The sequence below is a fragment of the Manacus candei genome, unplaced genomic scaffold (genome assembly GCF_025592945.1).
Source record: "Manacus candei isolate 608988 ecotype Guabito, Panama unplaced genomic scaffold, ASM2559294v1 h1tg000011l, whole genome shotgun sequence".
NCBI classification, from domain to species: Eukaryota; Metazoa; Chordata; class Aves; order Passeriformes; family Pipridae; genus Manacus; species Manacus candei.
Genome location: NW_026138059.1, coordinates 10,950,489 through 10,976,835, shown reverse-complemented (window position 1 = coordinate 10,976,835; position 26,347 = coordinate 10,950,489). Strand labels below are relative to the sequence as shown.

At 38.3% G+C, this 26,347-nt stretch overlaps 2 protein-coding genes across 3 annotated transcripts in view; both read right to left on the bottom strand.

Annotated features, from left to right (window-relative positions):
• The window catches only part of KBTBD11 (kelch repeat and BTB domain containing 11), a 153,649-nt gene that overhangs the window by 59,189 nt on the left and 68,113 nt on the right, over window positions 1-26,347 (bottom strand). The gene's annotated exons all lie outside the window — the stretch shown is intronic.
• The window catches only part of MYOM2 (myomesin 2), a 77,321-nt gene that overhangs the window by 40,973 nt on the left and 10,001 nt on the right, over window positions 1-26,347 (bottom strand). For both annotated transcript variants that reach the window (XM_051778081.1, XM_051778079.1), the window contains 10 exons: window positions 26,049-26,206; window positions 25,111-25,203; window positions 15,892-15,980; window positions 15,761-15,811; window positions 15,326-15,490; window positions 10,816-10,977; window positions 8,811-8,952; window positions 7,036-7,235; window positions 6,271-6,324; window positions 2,620-2,747 (listed from right to left, as the gene is read on the bottom strand). In XM_051778081.1, the coding sequence (XP_051634041.1) occupies window positions 2,620-2,747; window positions 6,271-6,324; window positions 7,036-7,235; window positions 8,811-8,952; window positions 10,816-10,977; window positions 15,326-15,490; window positions 15,761-15,811; window positions 15,892-15,980; window positions 25,111-25,203; window positions 26,049-26,206 (1,242 nt within the window). The remainder of the gene's footprint in view (window positions 1-2,619; window positions 2,748-6,270; window positions 6,325-7,035; window positions 7,236-8,810; window positions 8,953-10,815; window positions 10,978-15,325; window positions 15,491-15,760; window positions 15,812-15,891; window positions 15,981-25,110; window positions 25,204-26,048; window positions 26,207-26,347) is intronic.

The window sequence follows — 26,347 nt, the reverse complement described above, 5'->3', positions numbered from 1 at the left end:
TATTAAGAGCTGTGAGAGAAGGATCGCTCTCAAATGCCTCCCTTAAACACATGCAAATTCCCATAGCTCATGCATTCCATTACTCTTCAAAAAGATCTGAATGCCTCACTGTCTCCCTGCCTGTCTCAGCTTCAGTACATGCACACTTGTACATACAACCAGCCTTCAGTCAGGGCCACGACTGTCAACTGTGATTGGTCCCAAAAGAATTACTCTCATTTCCTGCAAAACTCACTTGAACACCCAAAGATTTGGTATCAAGCAAGCAAGTCCTAATCCAAATTCTGCAGAAAGGTAGGAAAGGAAATGTTACTTTACTCACCACTTTATGTATTCCACTGAGCAATGCCAAGCCCCAAAAAGCATTTATCAAATGAAGTAATTACTTTTGAATATTCTCAGTGCAGTAGCTGAGCTTATCATCACCACAACCGCACATGGAGGAGAGCCAGTAAACCGGCACTCTGACAGAAGTCTGCTGTCCCTTAGATTTCCCTCATAAACTCTTTACTCCAACCAAAAATTAGTCATGGAATCTTTCAGAAAGTTTAGTAAAACCCGAGTGCCCAATAAACAGCTTAAAGAAAATTTCTTTGATTCACAGAAAGGTGCATACACCTTATGTGTTTATTAAATTTCAGAACAGAGAGTCTGGGAACAAAACCTGATAGACTGTGATCTTCTTAGAAGAGAAACAGTGTTTCATGGGTGCTTGGAAACTACCTTGTTATAATGAAGCTTACCATAGATAAATAATAAAAATATAAACAGCTAGAGTCCATATACCGAGATCTTTTTCATAGATACTGAACCCACCTTATGTTCTCAACAGAAAAAAAAAATATAACATACATTTTCTTGATCATAAAAAGCTGGAAAATATGAAATAAACATTATTTTGCCTTATATTTTACTGCATGACATGAAAAACATTAATTGTTGCATTTCATTTTCACAGAGGAAAGACTAATCATCACATTTTGATCTGCAGTTTGATTTGATTTATCTGTTAAATTAATGATTTTAAGAGAACGTGGTTTTATAACATAGAGAACTCATTTCCATTTTAAGTTTCTTGAAGTCTCTACAAATACATTTTTATTATTCAGGACTGAGTCTTCTTTGTCTGAAATAAAATAATTAGAAACTCTGCTTTTCCAGAAGACTGTGCTAACAGATGACTGTGGAAAGTAAAAAACAAACTTCATGTATGAACTGACTAATCTATTCATATATATTAATTATTTATATGCAGAAAGATTCAGGTATTAATTAGTATAACAGACCTTTTTTTTTTCCCCTAATAATAGCCTTTTAGTCCTCATTCTCACTTCCCTTCAGTAACCAAGTGTAGGTGTCCACTCAGTGGAAATCTACCTCTGAGCTTTTGATCCGAGCTGTTTCTGCATATTCTGGAAATAACAAGGTATTTCCATGGCAAGAGCTTCAAAATCCTTAAGTGTCAATATGCTTGAAATGTATAGATAAGAACAGACGTATGTAGCTGGGAATAAGTGCAAGGAAGATATGCTATTTTATTGCATAGAAAGAATAACAAGATACTTATTTCTATGGAAGTTTTCGTTACTTCTTTTGAATGTGAAAGGTTGAGCAGGAGAAATCATGGGCATGCATGCTGGAAAATTTTACTAGTGTCTGGTCTTCACTTTATGACAATTGTTCAATATCCAACAGGAAATGGAAGATGAAAAATGTAGAAATGGGCTATAAAAGTCTTTTGAAGTGCAGATTTTTCATTTGTCTGAGAGGGAAAAGACAAGATGGGGGCTGCAAAGATATGAGTGACGTGAAGAGGAAGGCTAGGAAATGAACTGTGGAGGAATGTGCGGAATTTCAGATGTGAGAAGAAAACAACTTGTAAAGTAATGGACTGAGAAAAGCCTGACACAATATTCAAGATGTAAATTGAATGTATGGCAGTTTTATGGACAGGTTAAATGTTTGTGGATAGTTAATAGGGGGCATATGGTAGAAGCATAATTCATAAAAATTAAGTATAGTTTGGCACGTAAGAGTTTTAGAGGTCAGGTACAAGGTCCATTTTATCTACTGGGAAAACTTTGTAACAAGTTGCTGCAATCCAATATAACTTAAAAACCTGGCTCATGGCTAGATTTATCTAAATTTTAGTCACTTAGGTGGGTGAAGAACAAACCTCTCCTACTGTGATCATGAAAGTCCCCTTTCAATTCAAAGTGAAGATCAAATTAGGAATCACTTTTATTCCTTGCTCTGCCAACTTTCTTTTAATACAGACTGACTGAAAACTTACAATCTTGCCTGTAAGAAACTTAAGATGTTTCTTTTCCATTTTTTTAAACTGCTACCTTACACAATTAGTTTGTTCCCATTTTAGACAACAGTAAGCAAATAGCACAGGGGCATCCTTTTCCCTGGACCTTGAATTTCAATGCTCATTAAATCATGCCATAAGATATTTGATTATCCATGCTTGTCTAATATCCCATTTCCAAATCCTGAAAAGCCACAGAAAGTGTTAGTTTTATTGTTCATTCTGCAGTTCTGAAAATGGGTTGAATGTAATTGCACACAGCAATGAAGCACCTTACAGCAGAATGCCACTGCACAGTACAGTACCTTCTCAATGAAATACGTGAGTGGCTCCCTGCCACGGGGAACAGGTGGATCCCAACTGAGTACAACATATGTTTTGCTGATTTCTGAAGCATGTACATTGGTGGGAGGGCTTGGAATCTGAACATGCCCTGTAAGAGTAAGAAATGTAGCAAGTGTTAAACAGCAGATTAACCCCCAGGGTCAGCACTTCATGCCACAGCTATCTTTCTGAACTCCTGCTCTGTAGTGCAATGCTCAGATATTAGGGGCTGTGATACCATCTGTGCAGTTCACTTGACCACTTTGATTAAATTTTGATAAATAATAACTCCAGTATTAACAGCTAGTTACTTTTCCAATAAAAGTTAAATATGCCCCCTGAAAATCTGTGCATTTGTCACACTTTTTTCTTTGATCACAACTGAATTACTTTGATTTTCTAGTAAAAAACCTACTCCCTATATGCAAACACCAGATTTTTGGATCAAAAACAAAAATCCAAAGTGTTATTATCAGAAATTAGAATAGAAAAAATATCTAGAAGGGAAGAACTATAAGGAGAAAAACACTTTTAAAACAAAGAGGAAATTAGAAAAAGGAGCAGAACCTATTAGCGATGTATCCTGTAACATGGTGGTATTACCAGCTGTATAGTCTAAAGCACTTGTAAAATCTATGAAATCAGAGACATAAAAATATGTCACCAGCCCTCTGGTGGTTCCAACAGGTAATGTGGTCTAATCAGAGTCCTCTTCCCACTCACTCTGCAGGGTTACTGGGAATGTCAGACAGAACTTGTCTGCCCTGGGCCAGGCAGGAGGAATTCTGCATGGTCCTTTGTGGCCCCGCTCACCCACCACACTGTGAGAAAAAGTCAGTTCCATAATCCAAGGAATTACAATGGTGAAACAGCACTAGATAGGAGGGGCTCAGACCTGTGAAGGACCACTACACAGGCATAGCTACACAGCCCTGAAGAAGCTTCCTCTTGGTAACAGGTCAGAAATAGCAACTCAGCAGACACCTCAAAATATTTTATTTTTATGGCTTGTGACAGAGAAAGCAAAAAGTTTTGTTCTTTGAAGGTACATTTTTCTAATTCTCAGGTTAGCAAAGAGCATATACCCTTTAAATGCTCAAGATTTGGCATTAAAAAAGAGAAAAAATGTTTTAATAATAACCTCTAAATTGTGAAAGTAATTTTGTAACAGTTTATAAACATCTGTAGAATGAATCAGGCTCAAAATGTACACCATTAGCAAATTTGCAGATAACACTAAGTTGGGGGGGAGTGTCGATCAGCTGGAAGGCAGGAGGGCTCTGCAGGGGGACCTGGACAGGCTGGAGACTTGGACCGATTCCAACAGGATGAGGTTCAACAAGGCCAAGTGCCGGGTCCTGCACTTTGGCCACAACAACCCCATGCAGTGCTACAGGCTGGGGACAGAGTGGCTGGAGAGCAACCAGGCATAGAGGGACCTGGGAGTTTGGATTGACAGGAAGCTGAACGTGAGCCAGCAGTGTGCCCAGGTGGCCCAGAAGGCCAATGGCATCCTGGCCTGGATCAGGAACAGTGTGGCAGCAGGTCCAGGGAGGTGATTCTTCCCCTGTACTCAGCGCTGGTGAGACCACACCTGGAGTACTGTGTTCAGTTCTGGGCCCCTCAGTTCAGGAAGGATATTGAGGTGCTGGAGCAGGTCCAGAGAAGAGCAACGAGGCTGGTGAAGGGACTCGAGCACAAGTCTTATGAGGAGAGGCTGAGGGCTGGGGTTGTTTAGCCTGGAGAAGAGGAGGCTCAGGGGAGACCTCATCACTCTCTACAACTCCCTGAAAGGAGGTTGTAGCCGGGTGGGGGTTGGTCTCTTCTCCCAGGTAACCATCAGCAAGACAAGAGGGCATGGTCTTAAGCTCTGCCAGGGGAGGTTTAGGTTAGGCATTAGGAAGAAATTCTTTACAGAGAAGGTAATCAGGCATTGCAATGGGCTGCCCAGGGAAGTGGTGGATTCTCTGTCCCTGGAGGTTTCCAAGATGAGACCGGATGTGGCATCAGTGCCATGGTCTGGGAAACACGGTGGTAGTGGATGAAGAGTTGGACTTGACAATCTCGGAGGTCCCATCCAACCCAGCTCATTTTATGATTCTATGATTCTATGATTCTATGATGTTATTTCATCATATACATTTCCCAATCAAAACCAGACTTTTTTTAAAGCAAACTGACCTATTCAGTGAAAATTTATTTCTGTCAATGCTTTCTATATTTGATTTCCTACAACTATATTTTTTCTTTCAGAAAGGCACATGAATCAGCTGAGTTTAAGACAAAATTGCTAACATGCAGCCAAGAAAATTACAATAATCCTTCACAGTATAAAGTCAAAAGATTTCCAAGTGGTTTTACATAACTAAATCTCAACACATTTTCTTCCGTCCTTGAAAAAAACAAAGCTACCATACTTTGTAATGATATAACGTGATGGTGCAGCGTGCTCTCCCAGAACAGAACATCATCCTGCACTAAATAGTGAAACCATTTGTAATCTATGAGATCATTCTTTCAGAAATACTCTCAAATCTTGCAGATGAAAGTAATTATCTATATAAGCAGCGGTATTTGAATATTCATACTCCTTTATTAAATACGCACATTCATGCTACAGAAATCCAACTGCTATTATTTATGCCTACACCAGACTGACCGTTTACTACCTCTGATCACTCTCAGGTGATCCTGAGAGCAGGAGGACATTCTGTGAAGCCAAAGAACTAAGACAGTTGTAATCTGATCCTATAATTTGGTTCTGATCCTATAATACCCATCTCATATCATTTAGGGTGTCATTGTAAAAATAGAGAAACTTCATCTGTCCTCTCCATGCACTGGGGAAAGCATTCAATGTCTGATTCTCCTTAAAACTACACCTGTTCTCAGGTGGTTTCTCTTTTACTATGTTATTATTGTAGTTACAGCTTTATAACCTTTATAACCTCTGTGGAAGAGAGCAGACAGACTCTTTCTTTACTGCTGAGCCATTATAGTTAACATTTTTGACAGTTTAAGTATAAAGAAGATAATTATTCAAGCCTAAAAAGACAAATCATCACATAGGGAAACAACTAAAATCAGAAGAAATTCAGACTTTATCTCAAAAGTTGGCAGAGATGTCTCCAGTTCTCCTGAATAAAAAGAGTATTTAACCTATAACCTTAACCTTAAGAACAACCTTTGCATTCAGATAACTATATTAATTAAAGAATTAAAGAATTAATTAAAGAATGCATAAGTTTTTATGAAAATGGCAATAACTTGCTCAGATCATCAAAATCAGTCTAAAAAATCCTATATTTAGCTGCCACAAGGATACAAAGAAGGGAAATTTGGGCAATCAAATGCTTTTAAATTCATCTTAGCATTAGTCAAAGCAAAAAGGTGAGGACATGCTGCCAAAACATAATAAAAGTTGTGATGTTGAGAGTGTGATGTTCTCTGTCCTTCCAAGCCTCACCTTTTATTTGTGTTCTCTCAGCCTTGCAAGCCAGAATATCTGTCTTTATTTATTAATATAAAGACTTAGCTCACTAGATGGATTTTTTTCAAGCTATGTTTCTAATTATAATGCTAAAATCCTGGAGCATAAACAGATGGATTGAAATTGTAGAAATGCTACGTACCTTCAAGGTCATCCTTACTGATCACAATCTTTCGCCCTTCATCCACATGAATAGCTGTTAATCAAAATATTCAATTAGTTTTCTGAACTAGTTCAATATATTTACAAATTCTGCAAGTTACTGTTCACCATCTGTTCAAAAGCCTGTAAACTTCCTTTTCTATACTGTCGTTTTTAAATCTTTCTCCAGATGGAGTAAACTCAAAGTTGTACATTGATTTATTAACCTTCATAGGAAAACAGAGCATGATAAGACCGTACTATTTAAAGATGTGCTAAAAAGCAAGAATCATAGGAACAGTAGACAGTTTGATTCTGGGACAGATTAGTAAAAAATTGTATCATGAGCTGGACTTGTGTTATGTGAAAAGGAAAGCACACACACATACATAAAGCGTACATAAAGGAAACAGTGCATATTCAACTCAGATTTCACAGGAAACATGGTGGGAATGCTCTGAAGTCTTCATAACTACTTTAATTCCCCTCTGAGTAAAAGGAACACACAAAACAGAAGGTGTGATATACAGAATCTGCATAGGCCTTTAGGACAAGGCTAAATCAATAAAACTACTCCCCAGAGCAAGCCGGCTTACTCTATTCATGGAGAGGCTCTCATAAGGCTACTTTGCAGTCTGTAAAAAGATATTCAATCAAAGGAAGAAATAAACTCTATCCTTAGGTTAACTAAGCAAACAGAATCTTAAATAAATATAAAAAAATGAAGATCAAATATTCGGCATCTGTTTAGCCTTGCATAACCTACTTTGTGTTCTCTCCAGATCAGCGGGGTCAAGTGCTGCAACTGGTTCAGAGGCTCGAGAAGGCCTGCTAATGCCAGCACTATTCACTGCTCTCACACGGAATATGTAAGACCGTCCTTCGTAAAGACCAGTCACGGGATACTTGCAGATTTTTACAGGAGCATCATTGCACTGGACCCAGTTTTCCAAACCTACTTCACATCTTGGAATAGCAGAAGGCAGAATTTATCAGTATCATCTCACAATAAATATGCACCATCCTACACCACAGAAGTCATCCTCAGTAAGTTGAGAAACTAAACCATAAACCTCATTAATGAAAGTCACACACTTTTTACACTCTTGTCTGATCAGACAATCAGTTCCCACCCTTTTCTTATTTTTTCATAATGCAGAGGTCATTTTTCTTCCACAGTTTTTGGTCTTTTCAAATCTCTCTGCTTCCCTTCTGTTTGCTTCTCTTCCTTGTTCTAAAAGCAGTAAATTAATGGCTTTTATTTTTAACATGCATCTCCACAGAACATACTGAAATTGCAACATTCACCTAATCTTTTCCATCTCTTCCTTGTCATATTATCAAGCAAACCTCTTCATGCCTTTTCCTCCCAAAATAACTGGGCCACAGAGCATAGAGTCATCAAGAAGCAGAGTGATGTCCTTATACTGGCTTCTTTGTGTGTACATATATGGTTTGTGTCCTACTACTATAAACTTTGGTGTAGAAGACTGCCTTTTGACCTGACAGTACCAGGAAAAAAAAGGGTCATGATCAAAGGTTCCTTGGCACTACAGTAATCCAAGCAACATGTCAAAAGACATATCTGACTAAATCATAAAAAAATAGGTGAAATACTCTTATAATCTATGCACTACACAAATTGGATATAGATGGTAGAGTCCCCAGGTCTCAAGTTAATTTCCTCATACTGGCTGCCACTTATAAACCAACATTTTCCAGCAATTCCAGACAGTTACCACTGAACTATACCAAATTAGCAGGGTAACAAATAGCAATGGGCTGCAAATGTTTCTTTGAGTAGTATACATTATGGAATAATTTCAGCAATGTTTTTGCTGACGTTTTCAGACATAAGGGTCAGATGTTCTGCTCTGGCTACAAGGAGTAAGCATGCACCTCAGTGGAAGAGACATGCAAAACAGCGTTTGGATCCCCTGTTGCCCAGTGCCCACACTGAGCTGAAACCCCAGCAAAGTGCAAAGCTGACTGAAGGAGAGAAGACTGTCATTTTGATTTAAACTATCAGCTTCTGGGAGCCCAGGCCTTGAGCTCCTGATGTACTACATTTAAGATAGAAATAAAAAGATAATGTAATAACTCCTAGGTTTCAGCTTTTGCAGTATACAGATTAAAGAGACTAAATTTAATTCAAGATGCCCATGGATTCTAGCTTCTATAAATTAAATACTGTCAGGGCTCATTCCCTGATTCACCCACATCCATACTATTGAACATTTTAAGTGTCTGATAAAATGTGTCTGCCTGCAAATGATTACTTGTAATGGCCTCTGGCCCCTGCTAACTCCTGGACTGTGCCCAGAATTGCCTGGGAAAGCATTAGATCATCTGGCCTAAAAGTTTGCTGGGAAACAATGTAATAATTTAACACAGTGTGTAACTGAGTTCCAGTGCCAAGGATCTGTAAAAATATATCTAAAGAACACATGCATTGAAGGATATAATGGTAATTTTTTTCTCTTCAGCGTACACATGTTTCTGGCAACTAACAAAATTAAATAAATCCTAATGTTTACATACTTGTCAACAAAATATCCAATGACTGGGCTCTCACTGGTTGTGTTCGGTGGTTTCCAGGTAACAATTACATAGTCTCTGTTAGCATCATGGCACTTAACATCCATCGGTGCCCCTGGTGCTCCTGCGATCAATGCATCGGCATCTGGACAAAAAAAAACAAAAACAAAAAAATCAGTTTTGACCCTGACTTCTCTGAAACACATCATAAAGGCAAAGGGAAGATTTCCATTTCATTGTGCTATTTGTTTATACAAATGGAAGCCCAAAGATTTCATGACATACTAGTTCACTGCAAAAATAGTTCAGGACCATAATGTATATATACTCAGATAGACAAAAATGTTCAGGGATATTTTTGAGAACAGAAAAGCTGTTTAGGCATCAAACACCTATAACATTTCATGAGAATTAAAATCCTAACCCACACGTGTTTTTGATGCTCTGACACACGGAAAGCTGTGGCTCAGTGTGTTACTGAAGAGACCAAGGTCCTCAGTAAAGAACATGTAGCTGAGGAAAATAACTCTCTTAAAGAATAAAAAATTTGCAAACTCCTGGGACATTTTGAAATGATAATTTTTGTTTATAGTTTACAATACCAACATGCATAAGTAATCAATCTTCCACTTTTAAGATACCCTTCTGTGGCTTCATTTTGAAAGATGTTGACTGAAGTGGACCCGCAACTCCTAATGAAAATGCTAACAGGTAAAGTTCTCTCCCTTCAAAAAAAGGTTTCTATAACAAAAAAACACCCTGTATGTAGTCTAAATTTTTGAAGTCTAATCACAATTATTTGTGAAGCGGTTTGTGGTCAGTATTAAATCACAACATACATGAAAAAAGTCAAAAGAATGGCCAACAGAGAACACTAGAGACTCCAGAGGACATAGCTCAAGGCCAGGGACCTGTGCATGCAAAGGGATCAAACACAATATAAAATGGACAATAGAGGTACCTAAAATTGACCCATCACTACAACAAAAACTTTTAAGAAAGTTATTATACATTAGTGGGTCTTTTTTCACCAGGGTACTGTGTTTCTTAGAAGGTAACTTCAAAATAGAAAGCTTTAGAAGAGTGGCTTCTTCAAGACACACTGCAAAGCTGATGAAGCTCTTGCACTAGTCCTGTGAGGAAGCTGGATCTCAACATCCTGAATAAAACATTCATGCCCCTCGACCCCACACAAGTCTGGATGGCACTTCCAAGAAAAATAAGATCTAAAATTAATAAAGCTACAGTGGTTACAATGGCTCAAGTGGGGCTGTTCCAGTTTGCCACCATCAAAGAAGAAAGAGCTGCTCAACCAGAGATATTTTCATCTTTCAGTGAAAAAATATGAAAGTGAACACGAAGTTCTGCTCACAGATCCATGTGGAGGCTCATTCTCACTTCACTGGAGCTGTGCTTGCAAACAGGATGGAAAATTCTGACCTTTATTATATTTTAATAGATTTATCTCCTTTTATCCATGTCCCCTTGTGAAACCCGTATTTGTCAGTGAGCTAATTTCTAACTTTGCTTCTTTTCTCTCATTATTGACATGACTGTAACTAGTATAGTGGTGGGAATATTTCTTTTGCTTTCTCCTGCACATACCCCTAAGGCCAGGCACAGGGTATGAGAATGCCCAACATGCCCATTCCCAGTTTCCAATCACTAAAGCTAAAATCATCACAGTGAGCACTGATGTTATGCAAAGATGTTTATTTCCTACCAGAAAAGGAGAAGGCAAGAAAAGAAACAAGTTGTTTCTTCACAAGAATGGTTTTTCCCATTCCTAAGGAAGTAAAATATCCTCAGGGGCATGTTCCTCTTGAAGTTCCCCATTCATGTAAGGTGACTCTTTTTTTCTAGTACAGACTACTATATACAAATGACTATGAAATACCACAGAGATGTATTTCTTTTGTACTTCAGTCATTACACAGAATTGTTTAATAAAACTAACCTTTATACTGTTCTTTTTCATTTCTCCTCAAGAAGCAGATTAAAAGTTTACCTTTTACGAACAGGTATGCACTGCATTCACTGACTCCACCTCTTGTAACCAAGCGCAGGGTGTATAAACCTTCATCATCTTTGTTGAGATGAGTAAAGGAAAGAGCTGCCTGGCCTTCTCCGAAATACAGCTTCGTCCACTTGGAGTCCTTTATCAGCACGTCTGGAAGAGAAGACCCATCAGGCACGTTGCTGTGCTGCCGGAACAGCCTACGTCCTAGTGCAGTCCTCTGCTAATCAGGGACACAAACTAACATTTATGCCAGTTTGATTCAGTGATAGGGCTTTGACACTCTTACAGAGAGTAAGTTACATCTCTCTAAACTTATTTGATCAATGAACTTTAGAGAACATGAGGCATAAGACTACTCCATGCAGTGCCAACAGCATAATTCCTATCACTATAATTTTTAATACACTGAGAGAGAAAAATATTATCCACATTTAGAGACAACAACATGAAAACCTGCCATACCCTATAATGAATGCAGGGTGGTACTTTGTCTCATTTTTAATAAGTTTGGCTTCCTGTTCAGGTCAGATGTCAGATTATTCAATTTCTTCCTCCAAATTTAAAGACTAGATTCCAGTTTGATCTGAAGACTGTTATAAATACATACCAAACTTAAAATTTGAAGTCATGCCTGTTGAGCAGTGAATAACATTAAATTTAAATCTCTCAAAGGTGAGAGGTGGTGACCCATGATTAATGCAAATTAATCTGATTGCTTAGTGAAACCAGAGCAAAAGAATGAACAGGAAATTTTATGTTCGCCAAGAGACTTTCTCACATCATGCTTTTTAATAACTAATTGGATTATTTTTGATTTTTAACTCCCTAAGACCTATTACACAGTAATTTATTGTAATCGATGCAGGAGAATTGTATATAAAAGAGTTGAATATCTATGAATACCTATTATTCTATTGCTTAAATACATTTTGGAGCAGACACTCAAACAATTGCAGAGGAATCAGTTTTTCCACCTACTAACACTGAACTGCATCAGAAGGTATAAAAAATGGCACATATTCAGATAATAAAGTATCTGGAAGACACACTGCTAAAACTTACAACAGTAAGTTGCATAATCATCTAAGCATGTGTTTGTTTTATGAGAAGCACACAAAGTAAATTCAATCACGTTCCTTCCCATGAGATTCTTAAACATGAGATCCTTACCTAGAAAATTTGAGTGTCCCCTTTCTGTCATGCATGTCACAATGGTACTTAGACTTTGTGTAGAGAGACATGAAATATTTTAAACCAAATTAGAAAGGATCTTCCCCTAGAACCTTTAACCAATGCATGAGTTCTGTGGAAAACCCTGAAGAAAAAAACTGAAAAGCACTTCTGAAAAGCAGGTCACTTATTTAGACTGCAAACTTGAGTGGAATGGTAGCCACCCTGGTTTGAATGTAAGGAAATTGTAAGCAAGCCTGTAATGTCTATTAAGGTCAGAATCATCCATTTCTGTGCTTTATGTGTACCTGAGACCAGAAACTGAGGAGGCAGTTGTGTTTGGTAAGAGCAGAAAAACTTCCCTCCCTCACATAAGGCCAAAGACCCACCAGAACTCAGCAGATGCTCTCTTTTTTTTAATACAGTCTGGAGGAATGACTTTCTAGGAAGACAATAAATTTTGGAGGCTACAAGCATATTTAGAAGTTCTAATAGAAAGTATTCATACACCTGACCTCACAATAATACTACTGCACTGAAATTCACTGTCTATTTATGTGTTGTGCTCTGTTACTTCTCCCAGAATTTACCAAAGGACAGATCTGCAGGAGACTACTAATCCATAGAGGCAGTGGGTCTCAAGCCTGATATGTGGTTTTCAGTACACGAGATAATTTCCCTAATACATTACCCTGATGAAAGTTCATACAATGAGTGGTGAACTACTATATACTGAAACTTCTTTTTTCCCTCTGAAGTCAATTGTTTTATTCTAGATTGCAGTATAAATGGCTGCAGAATGCTAGCGCATATAGCTTTATAGTGTTTATATTACAATAGAGATCAATAACAGAAAGTTCCTGCTAATGTCTGAACTCATATCTAGATTAAAGTTCCTGAAGTATTATTTTGACTTAGTTTCAGTATCTTAAATTGTTCTAACTGAGCCATGAATAACAGACATCATATTCATGTTTGTCAAATCCCAAATCACTTTAGAGGGTTTGATTCAGCCGACTTATATGTCCCTAGGAGTCTAGTAGACACCCCCAATAAGGCTCACTAGCGTGAAGCTTATTTATGCTAGATAAACACATATTTCTCCTGTGTATAACTATTAGAAGTAAACCATACATATCCATCTCAGGACTTTAGCTGCTATTATTTGATTAACACTAACTGAAAAATACAGAAAAAATACAGTTTGTCTTAATGCAAGAGTAGAATTAAATATTGTCTCTCAAAAGAACCAAAATGCCTAAAGCCACATGATATTAAACAAATTATTAACCTTCTCATTGCTTACATGTATACATTGTCTCCAGCTCTCAAGAAACTCAACAGAGGGAACTGTAGCATATAACAAAGGTTCATAGTGCGTGAATTCCTTCTGTGTTTGGGAACAAGTTCTGCCAGTCAATACACCTGTACACCTCTTTGAAATACTGTGATCCATGCACATGTAATGAAGGACAAATCTAAGTTTTTTTGTAATGCCTAATTTCATGTAACATAACGGGATGTAGAACAATGGGATGAAAACCTATTGGCTTTAAACAGACCAAGTTTTCATCTCAGGTTTTCATGAGACTGCAAAGAAGGGGGAAAACAAAGCATGTAATATTTTTACATATCAAGAGGGAATTACCTTGGCATTATGAAGAAGCAAAGATAAAGGGCCAGAAGGTTTTGTTCACCTATCCATAGTGCAAGAAAAATCCATGTTTGATGAAAAGTGGAACAATATTTGGTATCCCTTGAAAATTAGCAGTTCTTCAGAACTGCAGTTTCAAACCCAAAATTTGAGAGGCTTGGTACCTTGAGAAACTGCACCCAGTAGGAGACAAAGTAAAGATACCCTTGAAAATGATGGCTCATCTCACAGTGAGGTGAGTGATTATTCGTAGTGATTAAATATCCTAAAATGTACAGTGAAATCCCTGTACACTTCAATGGGAACAGAATTTGGATTCAAGTGTGAGCCTTAGATTTTAGGTTATTCACCAGCCAAAAAAAAATTCATTTTTATTATTTTATATTTTTTTTTTACTGATATTTAATAGTTCCATCACAGTGAAGTATCCACAGAGATAGATAAATAGGAATGGAAGAGTAAGTAGCAGTTTGCTTCCTGAAGGTTCATATGTGAATCTAGGTAAAACTATAATGGACATGAAACAAAAGGCATAATAAGCAGGAACAAAAGCATCCTTTTTCTGATTTTCCTAATCTTGAATTCTCTTGTCTTTTCTTGTCTTACTAATCTTACTGTCACTTCTTAGTTTATTCATCACAGTCCAAATATCAGTCTTGGCAGGCCATCATTTTCCAATGTGGTCCCTTTGGGGAAAAGTCTCACCATTTGGTGAGACAGTGGTGGATTTACCGTCCCTGGAGGTTTTTAAGATGAGACTGGACATGGCACTTAGTGCCATGGTCTAGTAACCACAGCAGTGTTGGATCAAGGTTTGGACTTGATGATTTCAGAGGTCTTTTCCAACCCAGCTGATTCTATGATTCACAAATAACCACATCTTTCCTTAAATCCTCAGACAGAATAATTATTGTAGAATCCTACATAGAGATGGTGAAAAGCAGTAAGCTAAATATCTACAACAGGCTGCTATCCATTAAACTCCAAGTAGCTAGTTTTATGTTTTAAAACCCTTTTCTGGTGCAGTGAACAAACATTACTCATGCAGGGTTTGTGTACCATCCACCCGAGCATACAATACGCTTAGTGACGTTATTTTCAGCACTTCCTGGTAAGACTGTTTCACTTGGTGTAACATCATTTTTCACTGACCAGAGGCAAGGAAAGCAACCTACCAACATGGCACATAAACAGCATGTGTATCAGGCCTGACTTCTATAAGTATTCCCTAACTATATATTAATGTGATTTTAATAAAAAACTCACAATAAACACTGGAGCAAGATGGAAGTGGAGACCCATAACCTTACTCAGTACTTCAGACTTCAATTTACTGCCCTATGAGTACCCTTCTGCTCAGTGGTCAGAGTATTCTACTATAAATCATAGTCAAATCTGAGAACTGAGTTTGGATCTCCACCTAGTCAGTAAATATGATAAATATTGGTATTATCAGATAATATGAGGTTACCCCCTGTTGCTGTAAATGTATGCTCAAGGAAATGTTGACCTGGTCACTTAATTGAAAATGCACATATATAAATTCTAGCTAGACATATTTGTTTGCTCTATTCTAAACTTAATTCTTAGAATATGATGTTCTAAGCTTGACCTGTGTCCTCAGTGACTCCTCCAGCATTTTATGGGTAGCTTCTATTCAATGTACTAACTTACCATCTCTATACCACTCAACACGAGGTCGTAGTCTTTTCAGCTCTGGAGTGACCAACATAGAACACTTCAAGGTCAGTGTTTCACCTTCAGTTGCAAAGGTGACTCCAAATTTCTCCAGAAACTCGACATCAATGTGGGTGAAGCAAACTTCATATGAGAGGGGCACTATGAATGAGAAAATTAAAACACGCTTGAGTAAAAGTAAATTGTACTTGGCACAAAGAGATTACTGTCAGATCTGAACAGTAGATGGAGCTTTCTGTTGACTCAATGTTCATCTAGAAATGCAAGAGCATCATGCAATAGCTCCTAATATAACTGAAAGCTTAGAAGGCAAAGTCAGAAGAAGTAAGTTATATCCAGTTTTCTCATCTGTAAAACCTTACTCTGAAAAGAGTACATAAATTGTCTAAGCAAATAGAAAAAAAGGCTTACAATGGAAGGGCATTATCGCAGCAGGGTGAGGCTCTTCATCCTCTCTGAACCCTATAAATAAACATACAATAAACATTCAATGGCATGAGCATTATATTTCTTTATTGTTTTAATTATGAAGTAGGACTTACTTCGCACAATCACAGCACAATTAGTTGATGCCTGACCGTGGACATTTGTTGCAACTGCTGAATAGGTAGCAGAATCATCAAAGTCAGCTCTGAAAAAGGGAAGGAGGAAACCAGATGTCTATTTAAGCAAATAAAAATTCTCTGAATGATTGATACTACAAGCCAAGCTAGGTCAATATAAGGAAAGTGTATAAAGCTCTTTACCGGTAAGGAAAGTGTATAAAGCTCTCTGTGAGTGTCACAGAGTGCAAGACACTGATGAAAGACAATCAGAAAGCCGCTACTCTTCTTAACTGCAGTTTTATCACAGCTTAGTGTGCAGGCTGCATTAACTTGAGCAAACTGAAAATGACCTTTAGAGAATGATCAAAAGGAGATAGTTGGAGAATGCCACTCTGGCTATTCCCTTTCTGTGTGTAACATTCTTCCTTAATCCATCTTGCCCTTCTGCCACATATTTTAAGAAAGACACATGGAAGAAAAGTACATGTGATGCTTGCAGAAATCCCTCCTTCTATGGCTCTTCCCAGATGGTAGATACTGGTATTTTTTGTGTCTCTCATATCTCTTAGTCCAATGGAAATGATAAAATAACAGGAACACTGACCAAAATTATGTGCATAAATGATCTGGTTTGTTATATTTTTTTAGCCAGAAAAAAAAAACCTTTACTGTGCAAGGACAACATAAACAAATACAAGGCAAAAAATAGTTACTTCATGTAAACTAGGACCCAGTGATTGATTGTCTCACTTACTACATCCTTCCTTGAAGAGGATGTTACATTAGCAGATATATGGCCAGATGTTAAGATATAGGTACAAACTTTGATGCCCCAGTTCTTTTCTTATTTAAAATGGAGTCCATCAGGAACAGTTTATTTAGTAGTATATATGATGGAGGCCACTCAAAAATTTTCAATTATGAGATACAATATTGTGCATGCATGCACTTAGCTTGCCCTCGGAAGAGCAAATTTGTGCCTTCTTGGCAACTGCCAGATGAAAGGGATGAAATTCTGGTTGCATTTGTCCCCAGGTGCGGGAGAAGGAATATGTAAAGGTGTTTTATGTAAATTGCATAATAAGATGTCAATTTTAGAGTATGTAGCGCCTGTAACAGGCACATCAGACACCAATATATGCATTCTTGCATATGTTCTGGACAGGATCATGTAATAAAAATTATACTACCTATACTGTGATGGCTTAAACACAACTTGATTGAAGTGCTATTACATTGAGATTTATCTCTCTAAATTTACTGGTCTAACAGCTCCTCCTCAAGGCAACCCTTCAGCCACATATCTCACAAAACAAAGCAATAAAATACAAAGTTTATGACACAGTTAGTTATCAAAGACCTAGTGGTTAGGCCTAAGATTAGGTCACATTACCAAAAAGCCTGCAGTTGGGTAAGAATCCATACTACAGTTCAGATAGGCATAGTAAGTCTGAAAATCAATTTAAAGGAATTGAAATCATAGAATGATTAAGGTTAGAAAAGATCTCTTAGATCATCAAGCACAACCTATAACCTAGCACTACCACCATGTTAGACCACTAAACCATGTCCTCATGGGCCATATCTACACATTTTTTGAACACTTCCAGGGATGGTGACTCCACTTGGGAAACCTGTTTGGCAGCCTTTTTGGTGAAGAAATTTTTCCTAACAGCTACACCAAACCTCCTCTGGTGCAACTTGAGGCCATTTCATCTCATTCTGTCACTTGTTACTTGGGAAAAGAAACTGACCCGCACCTGGCTACAATCTCCTTTCACATAGTTGTAGAGAGTGATACCATCTCCCCTGAGCCACCTTTTCTCCAGGCTAAACAACTCCAGCTCCCTCAACAGCTCCTCATCAGACTTGTGCTCCAGACCCTTCACCAGCTCCATTGCCCTTCTCGGGACCTGCTCCAGCACCTCAATGTCTTTCTTGTAGTGAGGAGCCCAGAACTGGACAAAGGTTTCAAGGTGCAGCATTACCAGTGCCAAGTACAGGAGTACAGGCCAGGATGTCATTGGCTGTCTTGGCCACGTGGGCACACTGCTGGCTCACCTTCAGCCAGCTGTCAACCAGTGTTCCCAGGCCCTTTTCTGCCAGGCAGCTTTCCAGCCACTCTTCCCCCAGCCTGTAGCTCTGCATGGGGTTGTTGTGACCCACAGACAGGAACCTGGTACTTGGTCTTGCTGAACCTCATACAATTGACCTCTACCCATTGATCCAGCCTGTCCAGATCGTCTGCAGAATCTTCCTACCCTCCAGCAGATCAACACTCCCACCCAACTTGGTGTCATCTGCAAACTGAATGGGGGTGCCCTTGATCCCCTTGTCCAGGTCACTGAAAAAGATACCAAACAGAACTGGCCCCAGTACTGGGCAACACCACTTGTGACCAGATGCCAGCTGGATGTAACCTCATTCAGTACTACTCTCTGGGCTAGATGTTATTTAACTTTTTCTTTATTTTTTTGTTTTTATGAAGAATTTTTAATATATACAATACCTGCTCACAGCTTAACTGATTCTGGACTTGTTTGAAAGCTGTTAGACTTGACAGCACTTCTTTGCACTAACTTTTTAAAACAAGAACATTTTTTTTCTATCCCAGTTTCACACTATTTAACACTTGTGTAATAAAAATACCAAAAAACAATGTAAAACTGCAGCACAGGCTTTTTTCCTAAGGCATGTTATAATGTCTCTATACTGAAATGTACATAGGTCATGAATTTACCACAGCCCACTAAAATGTCTTGCTATAGTATAACAAGTTAATAGCGAATGAAGTAGATCAAACATTTCTTACAAGCAGGGCTTTGCAGAATTAACTGTTTCAGAACTGTAAGACATTGTCATCACTCTGCACTATATCTCTGCTTAAGGATCTATATACAGAATATACAATAAATAATGTATAAATGTACTATATAGTCCATAGTATATTTAATAACATATATTATGTATTAGCAAATTAAACAGCATTAGATCATTCATCCCCAGAAACCGGATCGTGATCACGCTAGCGTTGATGTGTTAGAACAGCCCTTGGCATGCCTTGGTGTGCTCCAGCTCGCCAAAAGGATTCCCACACACAGCTCAGGAGATAGTAAGGGAACTTTTCCAGAAAGCAGTCTGGATGTCTAACAGCCCTGTCCTGAAGGATGAGAGAAGTAGTCTATCCCATGCCAGTAGGTCACTGTGGCAGAGGATTTACTCTGTCAGGCAGAGCCCAGGAGTGCATTTCCTAGGCACTGGTGGCAGGTTATAGCATGCTCTGCAGGCCTTCTCCCCAGATAAATGCCCTATAAAGGCTTCCTGCCCTTCAGCCCACTCACCATCCTGCTAAAGACCTATGGAGGTGCCCGCTGTCTTCCTACCACCTACGTGTCCTCTTGTGTTTGCTGATGAGGTGCTGATCCATCCCTGGGCTGTAAATGAATTAGATAGCACAGAGCACCCATATCATAACTGAGTGATGAACTTTACACCATCATTGCTGTATTAGAACATTCCCTCACATAAACAAAGCATTTGCTTCTGTCAAGTCCAAATTAACTACTCCTTAACATTTTGTTGTTGCCATAGAGTGTTGACAACAGACAGAAAATCAACATAGCTTGACCGAGACTAGCACTGACTAAATTTCACTTTAAACCAACCATCATCTGCTCTCAGTGTTGGCTTCATTTTCCATCAAAACAACTGATAAAAAAACTCATTTCTGTAAGAATTACACAGGATTTAGGATCTAAAAAGCAAATTATTGTTAAAAAAGGTGTCATAAAAATAATCCAGAAACTAGAAAAACAGGTATTATGAACTAACATGAGATCCCAGACTATGCTAGACCACTCAAAGTGTCAGAAATTTAAAGGCATAATAACTGAAAAGTTGTCTCCCTAAAACAGAGAAGCAGAATGGCAGATACTTGACTTACTTTTCAAATGGATATATATCTCTGCTCATCTTAATCCCCTCCCCATATATTTGTTCTCATAAGGAACAGCAAAATACATCTCTTCATGAGATCTTTCTGTTTGTGATGTGTCCAAGGTAAAGAAAAAAAATATGCCCCTAAATATCTCTAGAACAGACAGGAGATTCACAAAAGGGTTACACCTTTAGCCCAAAGAAACTCAATATCTGAAAGGAAATATTTGACAAAAGTTAGTGATAGAATTATAATTAATTTGCTCAGGGAGAACATAAGAAAGAAGTTACTGACCAAATATCTGACCACACTCTTACAATGTCCATGTTTTTTAATAAAGAGAAATGAGGTACTTACAGTTATGATGAACATACAAGTCAAGCACTTTCTGCTATTTAAGAGGTCGTAACAACACTACCCATTTTCTAGACGTTACTGCTTTGAAAGTAATTTACAATTCTTTGCTATCATCACTTACCTGACACTCCAGGAAAGACATAAACCATCTTAGCCTAGTACTTACTGAAATGCCTTTAAATCCTATATTGGAAGGGGGTTTGTGGGTAAGAGTTAGACAGTACTTTTGTTTAGTGCCCACTCTGAAGAAAGTTGGACAGGATGGCAACTTAAATAAAGTTCTGATTTTCCTTTTGTGCCAGATAATGCTCAGATTGAGGATTATCCTAGAAATTTTCCATTTCCCTATATGATAAACCCCCTAGATTTCCTAAATTGCACTGTAAAGTGCATTGAGTCAAGACCAGTTAGAAACTACATTTGGAGCACGAGGAGGCAAGGTGTGGTCTCTCTAACAGTTACTCTTGCATCATGATAGAGAACGTGTTTTCCAACCTTTACAAAGGTCAGATAAAATATGCATAGAGTAATTTAGGTAGCATGAAGTGTGAGTCTAGAGCTGTATCTGTCCCAAGACGCTAATACTTTTTGTGAAAATTAAATTGCTCTGAATCCACATGTGGTTCTGAAGTGCTAATGTTTATGTGGGTAATATTCCCCAGGCAGATACATCTATTTAAAATGCATATATTCATCCATTTGCCTAGTGTAGATTTAAACATGGGAGTTAAGATGAAATAGCTTTTTTGCTTGAATTAGAACACAATTCAGTGCATGTCAAGAACAGGAGGCACTATGCAGTAAATCGTAGAGTTAAAAATGCTTCCTTTGAATCCAAATGGCAAAATTTTCAATGTTAAAGCTATACGACATCAAAATGTTGATATACTCTACAGAATTGCCATCATATGTGCTGAATCTGACTGATTCTTTTTGTTTGGATTTTGTATTTGGGGAAGACGGGACCTTTGTTATGAGGCAGCCACTTCCTCAAGCTCCCAACAACTGCAGCTTGTAGGGGGCAGTGACTGACAGGACAGAAGGTCACAGACCATTTTATTTGGGGGCTGTTTGCATTTCAGCAAGGAAAGAACAGAACGCCATTCCTGCTGCCTATACACTCACTTCTACTGCATACCTGCAAAACCCACGGAGCTGCAGTTAATCACCCATCAACTCTGCACAGTTCAAAGGCTCTGCTGGCCGCGCCGGGGGACTGCCTTTGCTGCAGCGTCTCTGCTCTATTCTGCTTCCACCTCCAGCAGGAGAAAGGGCAAGCCTAGCTCTCTCCCTCTCCAGATTAAATCATCCCAAGCCTTTTGTGCCTAATCAAACTAAAATAGCACTGTACTGACCGCACAGTGTCATTTGTTAAATGACAATAGTTAGAAGAGAAGGTTCATTCAATTTTTAAGCTTTTCTTTTTGAAGCAGTTCTGGTGGTGCTGAGGACTGGAGTCTGAGGGCTGGCTCTGCCTGCTGCCAGCAGGTGTTACACTGCACTCTGCTGGCTCTGCCACACAGTTCTGCTAATGCAGCCACAAACATTTTCTGCTGCAATTATATGCGCTGCTTCAGCTGTGCCTTTATTAAACAGGAAAGGAAGCGGGCCCTAATAAAAGACAAAATATTGACAAACCTTGATGCCTGTATATATGAGACTGTGAAACCATATCACATTGAAAGTGCTCCGAAAAGTCATGTCCTTCCCTGCTCCTTCTACCGTCCAGCTCAGCTCACCCTCCTGCTCAGTGAGGGGTGGGGATCAGGAATACCTCCAGGCAGGAGCATACTGCTCTCCCCTCTGTGTGCCAGCCAATATAGCAGGAAGCAGTCATAGTTGTTCACAGTTGAGTAAGACTAAGTGATTGATTTAAGAAGGCATCACAGTAAACAAAGAAACAAAAAAAAGCCCAAACCTGTCCTAAGCAAGTATCAGCAACTAAGAACTTTAAAAGGCTATGATTTTTAATTATTAAGATATACACTAAGGCAGAAAATATTTTTCAGCTATGCCATAAAACAACGGATCATTCTCATCTTGACTACTACTCTTTTCTTTTATTATATGCTTCTCCATACTTAAATTATGTGGGATAGAGAAGTCTCAGATATGTATGAATCATTTCAACTACCAGTAGCTTTCCGTCCAAGGATTCTTCACAGTCTCCTCCTAATCACCTATCAGATGTGAGATGAAAGATAGGATGAACCACTACCGCAATGCATGTCATTTCTTCTACAACTATGAGATGTGCAAAAATAGAATTAAACTCCAAAACTCTTTTCTTTACCACTCGGGGGACATCTTGAGCTCAAACTCCCCTTTGAACAAGTCTAGAAGGAGCAAAAAAGAGACACTGTATGATAATAATAGCACTGAATGCATGCAGAAAATGTGGTAAATTGAGCACAGAGCATGATAAAAATATGAGACAGAGAAATTAAAATTATCTGGTTAATGTATAGGCATATAGGCCCTGGAGGACTGCAAACAGTGTGGGATGAAATAGTGTCCTGTTACTACTTTGAGACAACAAGGTGACGTTAAGGTTTCAGTGCCTCAAGAATGTTTCCACTGGGATCAGGGAATACTCTTTGGAATAAATATCACACTTGCATAAGAAGGAAAAAGTTCACTCCCTGAGCTTTGCTGAAGTGCTAGAAAGGTAGCCAAGAAATTCCAAGGCTGTTCTGAGCGGCTGTGGATCAGATGTCATGCAACTCAGCAATTTAGTATGAACAGCTGAGAAGAGCACAGACGTGGATAGGAAGAAAATCCCAATGGTTCCACCTCTTAGAAGAACAAATTATTCATAAAATAAAAAATATAAGTGCATGAAGATTTTTACAGAAGATCCAGAGTTAATTGATAAAGACTTATATAAAAACATTAATAATTTATATATTTTAACCACTACCTATACATCCACATTTTTCAATACAAGATACACTTAATGTTAATTATGTACTAACAAAATGTTCTTCCCTTTCCTGTATGTTCATTTTGTCTTTTTGACACAGAAATTACAGCTGATGGTCAAGTTTTGAAATACAATAAAATATCAATAAATAAAAAAATTTACATTAGAAAATTTCAGTTAATAAACTCTACAAAACAATCCCCCGGTATTCTTTTAAGTGGAGAAGGGAAACCTGGAGGAGAGCAGCCAGGAATCTTTAGGTGACAAAAAGACCACACTGCCAGACAGAATGAAAGAGAAATGAAGCAAGAGTCTCTGAAGATGGGAGCTTGGCTGAATATGAAGGGGTCTGCATGAATACTGGGTCTGGGATTACTAAGCAGAGGTTGATGATGGGTGCATGTGGGAACTTGAAGTGACTCTGTGCTATGTCTGAACATGTCTAAAATATAGCTAGGTCTGAATACTTCCAAAGCTGATTGTCGATAGTGTCTACATGATTGATAACCAGCAGAGAAAAGAGATAAAAAGCACCAAGAGGATGGAAGCCATTAGTACTCTTCAGCCTGATGGTTACAGAAAGAACCATCAGCCCTAATCCTCATTTCTTCTAAAAGCTATTGCCTCCCAGAATGTCACAAAGGAACCTACATAATGGCATCTGGACTTACCAAGCAGTTCCTTATGGATACTAACCAAGGGACACAAACAGTCACAGTCACTCACCATCAGGAAATGACCAAAGCTTCATCTCCTGATTGGCACTCACACATATCCAGACAAAAGAGAGTGTTTTCCATTTTCCCTGCTGAAATGGAGAGGATTGCTAGAGGACAACTTGTTTTTATCTTCTCTTATTCTTATCTTCAAAAGTAATGTTGGTGAGAAGAATCAACAATGTTGACACATTTCATGTATGCAGAGAGCAGTTAGCAATTTAGCCATAGCCTGGGGGTAGAAGACTGAGTCTCTAAGAAGTATCCCTTAGGAAGCAACAACATAGTGATTCTTTCTGACAGGTTCTGTACATGGATATGTTTCTCCCATCTTGAGCTATGAAGAGGTTGACAGTTGGGCTGGACTTGGCTGCAGGATGACAAAGGCAAGTAGTCTTTCCCAAAAACAGAAGGAATGATGCACTTATTTTCTGAACTAATACCGCAAAGCTGTACTCATGGCTGCTTCCACTGCTGACAGATGGAGACAGGGTAGAAGATTAAATGTTTGGCCAGCCAAGTGTTAGCCACAAATATTCAAGCTGTTTCAGGACAGCTGATGCTCAAGTTCTGGAGAAATTAAAAGGAGGGGGTTGTGTCTCTGCTCTAGATATTAATTTTCTTTTTAAATACCATAGTAATATCCTCATTTTTCTTTGGGTTTTTATATTTTTTTTAAAAGTTTGCACCAACTCACATGTAGCATGCAATATTTCAATTGTTTAGGAAAGCATGGGATTAATTTGGGGAAGCTGTTCTACCCAGGCATGTTCTATATCACAAGGTTAACATTTTGAAAAAAATAAAATTAATTCCATTATAACTTTTTAAAAAATTACACTTCCTTACTTTTTGGAAGAAAAAAAAAGAGATAAAAAAAGTAAACAGAATAGTAAAACAAATACAACTGTGTACCCCTGACCTGACCAGCAATAATTTTGTTTGCCTTAAAAAGTTTCATCTTGACAAGAACATGCTAAGATATAATTCTAATTAAAAAAAGGAACTTTTTTTCTTTCACCTACTTTCAGCTACTTGCCTCTTCTTTTATATCTTCTAGGTTGCTGCCGTTAATGAATACAAATATCTAATTTTTAATTTCATTGTCATAATCTAATATTCATCTACTCAGTGAACCTTCTCTAGCCTAAACGTGAGTACCAACAGAGAAGTGTTGAACTTAACAATTCTCTTTCAGTCTTTATGTGAATTTTTAATTGTATTTGATATAAAATATTTTGTGTAGAGCATAAAAAACCTGTTGTGTCCCCAGAAAGATTTACCTGTTTATATGCAACACATGTACTCCATATTTGCTTTCAATTCTGTACTTTGTTGGATCACTTGCAGGAGTAATCAATTCCTCATTTTTGTACCTGACAATCAAAGAAAAAATAAAACTCATAAATATCAGCAACTATTCATTCATTTGGTAGATCTTTGGATCCAGATATCATTTACTATCATCTGAACCCTCCCTATGAATCTTATCTACTTGCACAGAGTATTTTCCAGGATGTATGGATAGATACATATTGGCCCATGAAGGCAAAGGGGGACTATCATTGCAGCAAGGAAGTGGAAAGAGAAGATGTGCACCCGGTCTAGAAGAGCAGAGAAGCAGAGGGAAGATGGCATGTGACTTGAATTTCGAGTCCGCTAGCCCTGACACAAGATGGGAAGCAAACTTTTTCTTGGATTACAGTACAGCACTTCAGCACAAATAAGGTGAGCAGCAACAGAACTCTGCCTGCAGCTCTCACATACATAGGACAGCACTTGTCTGGAGAGGATGGTAGCTGCAAGGATACTACCTTTACGTCCTCCTCAACAGAAGTTAACACAAAGTGACCATAGATGACAACAATGGTGCTGTGCACAATTATCCAGGCTTAGCAAGCAGCCTGTGAGCTCTTTGTAATTTGTCATTTGATACTTCATCATCAGAGAACTCAATGACCAGAAAGACCGGAATGCCTTCCACTGTCTGCCTTCTGAAATACTTGAGTTTGCTTCTCACATTGCACAGGGCCATTCAGCACGTTGTCCTCCTAATCCTTCACATGCAGTATCAACCGCTACAATCCAGCACATCTTTGAGGATTATAAAGGGGATTTAACATAGCCATTATGCATGTGACACTTATCAGTTATGGCATAACTTTCAAATGAAAAAAGCTTAGCAACATTTTTAGAGGGCTAGGAAAGGCCAGTCTCTTACCATTGTACAACAGGGGCTGGAAATCCTTGTACAGTGAAGCAAAGGCTCACAGACATCTTTTCCCAGACAGTATGAGACCTCAGGCGCACTAGGATTTCAGGTGCTCGACTTATACTTTCTTCTAAAATATGTCTTTCCAGTGCCATATTTTCTTCTACCTATTAAACACAGGAAAATAAAAGAAGCATCTGGTACCACACTCAAATGGGGTAGAAGATCTAATCTTAAATCCACAAAAAGATACTAAATCACTACTCATCTGTGAAGCACAGGCCTAAATTTCAGTATATCTCATAATT